The sequence below is a fragment of the Lytechinus variegatus genome, chromosome 2 (assembly GCF_018143015.1).
Source record: "Lytechinus variegatus isolate NC3 chromosome 2, Lvar_3.0, whole genome shotgun sequence".
Classification (NCBI taxonomy): domain Eukaryota; kingdom Metazoa; phylum Echinodermata; class Echinoidea; order Temnopleuroida; family Toxopneustidae; genus Lytechinus; species Lytechinus variegatus.
The window spans coordinates 24,961,511-24,970,735 of NC_054741.1; the positions used below are offsets into that span (position 1 = coordinate 24,961,511).

Consider the following 9,225-nt stretch of genomic DNA (forward strand, 5'->3'; position numbering starts at 1 on the left):
ACGTCCCACTGATTGAAAGACGAGAGTCATAACCACTAGATCATGACTCCCCCACATACTGCATGTACGTAGTATAAAATGCACGGCCCTCGCCTGTCTATTAAACTGAAATTCTCCGAACCGGATTTATACACTGGTTCAAACCAAAGACCCTATACTACCTGGTTTGTTTAAACCACAGAGATACCCCTCCATGTTTAAACATTATCAGAATATAAGGACCAACAGATCAAAGTCAAATGATAAGATTGCTGTACATAGGCTACCAACTCCAGAGCGCGTTTACATACAAATTCTCTTCAAGTATATCTCATATCATTATCTACATGTATAATGATTTCAATTTAATACCCTGAAATTCCAAGTCTATATTTTATTTCGACCAAGGATTGAGTGGACAGCGGAGATATTTCAAACAACGGCGCAGGTACGTCCTCAAAGGCAGCCCAATTTCATTTATAAATATATATTTTATTTTTCGATATTAATTTTTGTCTAGAAAACAGAATGGTGATCTTTAGTACATTATTTTTGTTTACCTGTTTATTCTCATTGTTATCGAAGGCAAACTTTGTAATGATTTTGTTGTTAAAGAAAGACAAATGAGTACTGCGTATCTGAGTTTGCCGTGACCCTGAGTGGTGTAGTATTATCCCGTATTATGCAGAGAGTTGACATGCACAAGACCACTTTATTTGGGGGTTGTACGATATCGATATTCAGTGGCGGATCTAGCTTTTTGCTAAGATAGAGGGGGTTTGACAAGTCAGATTGACTCAATAACGATGAGCTGCGAAGTAGGCCTAATGCGTCCTACCCCCCCCCCCCCCGAGATCCGCCACTGTTCTGCCTGGGCGACTCTCGTAGACAGAGAAGGGGTGTTGGAGTTTGATCCCACAGTACTTCAATTATTATTATTTTTAGGGAGCCCGAGGTGAAGTTCAAACCCCTATCCCTCCCCCGATCCACTACTGATAGTAAAGCTTTAATTGAGATTAGGTGTGATCGAATTTTTTAAAAATGTTATCTATCATTTTGGTAATAAACGAGGTAGGACGCAACAAAAATTAACATAATATCTGAGAGAACTACAGTTAATTTACTTTATGGATGCTCTGAACTAAACTGAAAGGATTTAAATAAACAACTGGTCTTCAGATTTAGTAGGCCTACAATCATGTATAGATGAGTTGTAGAGGTTGTTTTATGAAGGTTTACATTTTTAGCTGATGTGAAATATGCGTTTAAACAAGAATTATTGAACATATTTTGAAAAGTTCGTTTTACCGTTTTTAACCTTTTATACTCTTCATACTACTTTTTATACTACTGATCTGACCGTATGCCTATTATTTATTTCCGAGGGATCGAGGCAAACAAAAAAAATCAGGTAGGTATACACGCAAGGGAGGGGATCGATCAAGTTTTTAACGAAAGCGGGTTTTCAGTCACTTTCAATTGAAATTGAAGGGTTTGGTCACATTTTAGGTAAATTTCGTGAAAATTTAGAATACGAAACTTAGGCTTGCAGAATCCCATGAACCAATGCATAAAAGACTACTGCAAATGTAGGCCTATTCATGTTTCAGGCATATTCAAAGTTGTGTGAATCACCATAATCGTGATTACCATCAAACCGAATTCATATTAAAACACTATAGCTCCTTAATATCTCATTAAAAATGGCTTAAGAATTAAATTTTAACCCTATTCACCTTTTTCTTTCGAATATTTTGGTCCATCAAGAACAATTCTTGATCTCATTTGGTATGAACATTGTTATTTTCTCAGAATTCAGGCAGAATGAGTAGCAATGCCGAAAGAAGTATTTTGTATCGTGTGGAGAATGGCGTAGCGACAATCACACTCAACAGACCGAAAAGGAAAAATGCTCTTACACTTGAGGTAAGTAATTTGGGGGTAGATAAGTCGAAAGTCAGTAAGGAAGAAGGGGAAAGTAAGGGAAGGGGAGTAGGTTTGTTGGTTCAGGCATGGACCTACTAGCTAGTAGGTCCATGGTTCAGGTTGAATGCGAGAGAGATAGATGAAGAGGTTGTGTCTAGGCGTGTGTAATGATAAATTATACGTGTTCCATAGAGTGTGTGGGGGTGAGGGAGACCCGGAGAGGGTGCGTGTGTGTGTGTGTTTGTGTGTGTGTGTGCCATAGCGTTGAATACGCACTGTTCAGGGGTATTTAAACTCTATGGTCATGATGGTGTGTGCTGAAAGATAAATACATGTAGTTAGAAGGGGGTGCTTTCGTAAAGTTATTGAGTGAGGGAAGAGGATGGGGTATTGGAATAACATCTCTACTTGAACATTCGAGAAAAAGAGTGGGTGATTGTTTAGGCAACATTATTTGTGTAATAGTGTAACGTCAATCAAACTAGGTGGTTTTCCAAAGAAAAAAAAAAGAGAGAAAAAAGAGGTATAAGGCATATCAGATAAAAAATTATAAATTATATAATATATAGGAGGATGGGGTACCCTGATCTTTTTACAAGTTGCAACAAAATTTAATGTAGTATAACCTTTCTCATTGGATCATCCCATTCCTATTTTTATATACAGAACTTTCCTTTATTTCGATTACGGTATTCAAAATATAACCATTGCTCAACACCTAATTATTGATTGATACGATGGACTCAGTCTTTGGGAACAATGTGAAATGTTAACAGTCATTAAATATTAGATATGAAGCAAATTCAAATAAAGTGCTTTAATAAAAAGGGAAAAGTCATATTGTTCTATCTAATGATGGGATAAGTAGATACACATGATGTGAACTAGTAGGCCCTAAAGAAATAACATATTATTTATTATTAATTATCATATAATTATTATCTATAGCACATTATTTGCGTCTTCGCAGATGTACAACGAAATACAAGATGCACTGAAAGCAGCGGAACAAAATGATGATGTAACCATCGCAGTAATTACAGGTTAGTGATTAAATTTTTAATAATAAGGCATTCAGGCATATAACTTAAGAGAAGTCAATTAAATGCACAAATTTTATGCCATGCTATTATCGCACGATACAGTGTTTATCACAGTGCAGCATGTACAAATTACAAGCCATTAAGTACCATTATCTTCGTCATCGTCGCCGCCGTCATCAACATGAATCAACAATCCAACAAACACTGCGCCAAGGGGGTGGGAGGGGGCAAGACTTATACCAAAGGATTACGTCATTGCTTCTTCATTGAATAGCAAGGGGAATATAAAGATACACAACCCTGATCTCTTTTTTATATCCCCCCATCAGGGTCCCGTTGCAGAAAGAGTTGCAATCAATCGCAACTCTAAAAATCACGCGCAATTTGATTTTCGACCAATCAACAACGCGCATTCGGGACTTGCGCATGATTTTTAGAGTTGCGATTGATTGCAACTCTTTCTGCAACGGGCCTAGTTCCTCTCCCCTTTTTTGTCTCAATGTTTCAAAATTTGTAGGAATAACCCCCCAGCGCCGCCCCCTTAGCATACACTTTCAGCCCTTAATTTTCTATTGGTATCTTGGTATTCTATGTTACTGAATACAGTGCCGGGGCGGTGCCATGGGGGTTATGGGTTCAACGTCGCCTATTAGTTTCCAAGTGGTAACAACAAAATAAAGATGAGAAACAGGAGTAAATTAGAAGAAGGATGGGGGGGGGGGGTTGTAAAGAGTGTTTGGACTTACAACAGAGAATTTTGTAAGTTAAAACGAATAAATTCTCATAATGTCTACACCTTCTTTCTCGAGTATATGCCTACTGTTATTGTTTTCAGTAATTATTCCTTTCATCCGCTTTGTTCTGAAAAAAATCTGTAACGAATCATTACATATTAGACTGTCCTTTCTTCCAGAAAGAAAGGTGTATTATATTCATCAACAAAAATGTATAAAAGTGGACCAATAGAGTTACAAATGTCACGGTTATTCTATTTATTCTATTTGTTCTTCGAGCTTTATGAAAGTAGCTAAATTTGTTAGAACTACAGTATAATGATAACATTTGTTCAGATACCAAAGATTACTAGTTAAGAACACCTTTGTACATAGCTATAGGAGAGATAATCGTTGTAAATATGGTATTTGTTATACTCTCATAACCCAATAGAGTTAATAAATCTACCTTTCCAATGCTGTCGAACAGAAAAAAAATCTATATTTATATCATAAATTTCTTTTTCTTTTCATTAAGAAACACAGAATAAATGCAATTAGTCACATGGACCGGGCATGAATGATGATGAACTGAGCAAAACTTAATGCTTTACATTTTCACCTAACACAACCGCAGTTATCATCAACTTTTGTGTATCCACAATCAGGAATATTCTTAAATTTTGGAATAATACTGGTTCAGAGTACAATTGTCGTTGTTTATTATTCGCTCTGGTTGATGAAATTACCGGGTGAAAATAATAAGAATATGTATACATTGATATTTTGGTTTGATTAGTGCATCCAGTCAAGGATGAATAAGATAATATATTCGATACAAACCTTCTACAAATTACCTTTTCTCTTTTTCAGGTACTGGGGATTACTACTCAAGTGGGAATGATCTGGGGAACTTCATGAAAGTTGACACAACTAATATAGAAGAGGCAACGAAACAATCGAGCACACGATTAGAGTATGTATATGGTGGATAATAACGATTTTTCGCATTGCGACAGGGGACGGATTCTAACACAGAAAATCTATTGAAATGTCACAATGAAAAGCTGAGATGTCTTGGTCGAAAATTGGTAATTCCCCTATATACTTGAAGAATCATGGGGGAGGGTAGTCGTCACTGACTCCCCTGCCATGCCTGTAGGAATTAACGCCCCAAAACATCGTTCTGAAATAATTGGCTATACTGCGTCCGAACCCCAACGAGACATTTTAATTATACGATGTCAAATACGTTTTGATTCCTGGTTTCAAAAAGTAACCTTAAATCATTTTTAAAAATTCGATTTCCTCATTATAAAATCTCATGTTTTGGAGACTCTGTCTTGATAAAACTTTTCATGATGATAACATTTATGCCAAACAGAAACAGAAAACATTGCACTGTAAGTTTATGTGCATTCAAAGGCAGTGTCTGGGCATTCATGTGTATGGAGTTATCATACCAAAATGAGACTTGTGATTTGTCTATGACATGTATGAAATAGAGTATATTTCCACGTCCAAGTCCCAGTTCCAATACTCGTGTTTTTTTATCGTCATCTTTTCCGTGTCCCTCCCCATTTACTTTTAGTTTATCACTTTAGAAATCCTAAGGCAGCGAAACTTTGCCCATTGTTGCCTTCATCACAATAAGCCGGCTAAAATCATCTTAAATAATTAAATTTTATTGTCTTTCAAATGTCAGGAGATTTGTTAATGCCTTCATTGATTTCCCGAAGCCTTTGATTGCCGCAGTCAACGGTCCTGCAATCGGCATTGTTGTAACTACACTCGGATTGATGGATATCGTCTACGCCAGTGACAGAGTAGGTATTTCAGGAGAACACCCTCCACAAAAGATGAATAAATAAAACTAGACAAAATATATAGGACGATATTGAAATTGATAAAAAAGAATGAAATGAAATATGGAAATGATTGCATGTTTACATGTGATATAATGTGATATGTAATACTTTATCACAAATGTTTACAATGTGAGCAAAACGAATTTCCATGTGGACATTAAGATGATATTGAAATAAAAATAAACATTAATAAAATCAACGTTTGAACTGCGTTTTTGATTAACATTTTATATTCATAACCACCACTAAAATCAATAAAAACATTAAAAAAAATTAAACATTCATGATGTATATTTTCTTACATTACTATGCAGGCGACCTTTCACACCCCTTTTGCTGCTCTTGGTCAGAGTCCAGAAGGATGCTCTTCGTATACGTTCCCCAAGATCATGGGAACGGCGAAGGTGAGGGAAAAAAGGAAGTTTCCATAATGTACTATTCAATTATTTGCCATCCTACATAATAATATTATATGACAAAATGAATATAACGAAGACATTTTGACCATAAACCAGACATAATTGAACAAGGGCGGGGGCAGGGAGGGCACTTGCCCCCCCAAATAAAATTTTTTGGGGGCAAAACGAGATTTTGCCCCCCCAACGTGCCCCCTGAAAGATGAAAAATGATAAATTATTTTAGGACAAAAGTAAATGAAGGCACTTTTCTGCCTGAAAATTGTCATTTCCATTGTCAAAAATGAAAAAATTTTGCCCCTGACGGGGCAAATACATGATCATAGTAAGCCTCGCGTCTTTTGACGAACAGTTCCTCTGTGAAACATAGCTTTGATAAGCCCCTTTTCCATCTTATTACAGTGTGATAACGTTTAACCTTTTAATGAATACATTTTTGTCATCTTAAACATGTTAAAGTCTTTAAAAGGCCTATATTACACTGGTTTGAAACAATTTCGTTTGCAATAAGGCTCGCAATTTGCTGGAACTGCGACCCTGGTCATGAAGAAACACCAGGCTGGGTCAGAAGGGAGGAAACAGAAGGAGCAAAAAGAACTCCAAGACTGTTTAATTCTCAAGAAATTAATTTTTGAATGCACTTAGAAACGCAACTTTTATACTCCATTTTACACAAAACCCTTACCGTGGGGGGGGGGGTCCCATAGCCTCTCCCGCTCGATCGCTTCGGTATCTCACGCTGTCAAAAATATTGTGCCCCCTTCGGGATTTTGCCCCCCCCCCCAAAACTGAAAGTGTTCCGGCGCGCCTGTAATTGAACATAAAATCAGTTGCAGAGGATGGATTGCCATTGTACGCAAAAATTCTTGAAAATATGACAAACCGAAACTTATAATAATATATAATCATATTATGAGTAGAATGGATGACTAGGTCTACGAATCATTAAAAATCAATTAAATAAAACATGAAAACATAATAAACTTTGCTCGTATTATAATGATTAGAAAAATGAGTAAACGTGAATGCACTGGAATCAGTAAATTTGTAAGCGTGAATTTTTTTTTTTGTAATGTCCACTTTCGATAGGTTATATAGTTGATAGGTGTGTGATAATTATGATCCATAAATATTTAGTTTATTTTTTAGTAATATTTGGAATGTACTTAGGGCCTATCTCATATGTTTATTACTTGGAATACATCCTGAACGGTAAAAATAAACGAAAAGGGGTCTTAATTACGTCTTATTCATTTATATTTCCCCATTTAACAGGCCAATGAGTTCTTGCTATTTGGTAAGAAGATGACCGCGCAGGAAGCATTTGCTTGTGGTTTAGTGACAGAGGTCATTCCTGATTCTCATTTCATTGATGTAGTAGACAAGAAGATTAAAGAATATGCTAAACTTCCAAGAAATGTAAGTAGCTCTTGATTAAGAATCATAAAATCATCATAGGTCATAAATTATGTCTTAGAATTTGTAATATTTTCATACATATTCCGACCGTTTGTATCTGATTTTTTTTTTACTTTGACTTTAAATTAATCGTTGTACTGATTATATCTCTTTAAAAACAATAACAGCAGATTTGATAATAGTAGGCCTAACAACTATGGTAGCAATATTAACAATAAAAATAATGATGATTACAAAAACAATAATGATGATGATTCAATTCAATGAAACAAAAATTATGGTAACTATCATAAATAGATAAATTAATATAGATAGTAAATAATATTAACGATAATAAGACAATATTTATACAGCAATTAATGTTTCTGGTGACGTCTAGGAACATCTTTATGGATGCCGGATGTTTGCATTTTATTATTTTCTAAATTCACTGTAAAAGTCCATCACTAAGGTATCTATTCATTTAAAAAAGTAAAACGTTTGGCTCACTAACAACTTCTTAGAAAATTGTGTTTGGTCCCCTCAAAATGTATAGCTTATTACGTTGCATTTCAAGGCCTGTCTTATTTGTCATGATTATTCAACTTTATTTGATTGATAAAACAGGCTGTGCAATCTGCAAAGAATCTGATCAGGAATGGTGAGAAAGAGCACCTTCATAGGGTGAACCGAGCCGAGTGTGACCTGCTGACCGAAAGATGGACTTCAGAAGAATGCACCCAGGCCATCATGAACTTCTTCTCGAAATCAAAACTCTAATGACTGAACTCTTTCAAGTTTTTTTAAGTTTCACCCCGATAGTAACGGGGAATCGGAATTCAAGATGAAGTAATTTCAAATTCATAATTTGCCACTTATTGCTATATGCACCATTTTGTCGACTGTTCCCCCCGTTCCCTCCCGAGTGTATATTATTCGTCGCAAAATCCCACAATTTCCACATTGAATTTGCATTTCTTCAAGATGAGAAGAAGAAATATGAGTGGTGAAAAGAACTGTCTGTGTCGTAGAATTTTATTTTTGTTAACTCATGTTTGGACGGTTCCCCCATCATCCTGGCACCGTCCATTACTTAAGGGGATTGAAATAAATTTGTTCCCCTTCTTAATTTGATTTAATTTTCATTTATTGATGATGTTCATTGTATACGTTATTCTTCTTGTCCGACTTCGATTCCATGAAGAATATTTATATTCATTTATTAAATAAACTCATACATGTACATGCGGATGTGAGGATTTCAGCAGGTCTACAGCTGTCATTTTGTCTCTTGGAACCGAGGTAGTTATGTGTCACATTTCTTCTTTGAATCAAATCTAAATTTCAATTCTAACATTATAAAAGGGATGAGCAAGATTTTCGCCTTATATGTGCCTCGATAGCAAGAACTCTTGATAATAACATCAAAGGCAGAAGTTTTTGGTATGACTAGGTCAGGGATCGAACCCACGACATCCCGTCCATGAGAAGGGCGCTGTATCGCTAAAGGCGACCGCACACCTTACGATTGGCCTGCGACTCAATTTTGGAATAAAACGTCGTAGAATTTGATGCTAATGTTGAGACTTGGAATATCTTACTGTGTAATGTTCGAAATCATCATACGAAGGTTCAAAGCAAATTCAATATCTAGTCGTAATGACGTCATAGCAGTCGTGCGATTGGCTACGATTTGAAACTTATTTGGCCTTCACTCCAAAATAAAGGCTTGCAATCTTTCAAAATGGTTATATTAGTATTCTTTCAACTAATTTTAACCTCAAATAAGATGATACTGTTCCATTCACATTTTTAGAAAATGAGCAAAATACGATTTGTTCCAAAATCGGATCACAAACAGTCGTAAGGTGTGCGGTGGCCT

The 9,225-nt window shown here is 35.9% G+C and overlaps 1 protein-coding gene across 1 annotated transcript; it reads left to right on the forward strand.

Moving 5' to 3' along the window:
* The first annotated feature begins 219 nt into the window (after window positions 1-219).
* Window positions 220-8,865, forward strand: LOC121409415 (enoyl-CoA delta isomerase 2-like). The gene is made up of 8 exons (XM_041601352.1): window positions 220-427; window positions 1,792-1,905; window positions 2,876-2,948; window positions 4,535-4,637; window positions 5,367-5,487; window positions 5,844-5,933; window positions 7,221-7,364; window positions 7,971-8,865. Exons 2-8 carry the CDS (start codon window positions 1,804-1,806, stop codon window positions 8,121-8,123), a joined length of 786 nt encoding a protein of 261 aa, XP_041457286.1. The 5' UTR covers window positions 220-427; window positions 1,792-1,803; the 3' UTR covers window positions 8,124-8,865.
* The last annotated feature ends 360 nt before the right edge of the window (window positions 8,866-9,225 follow it).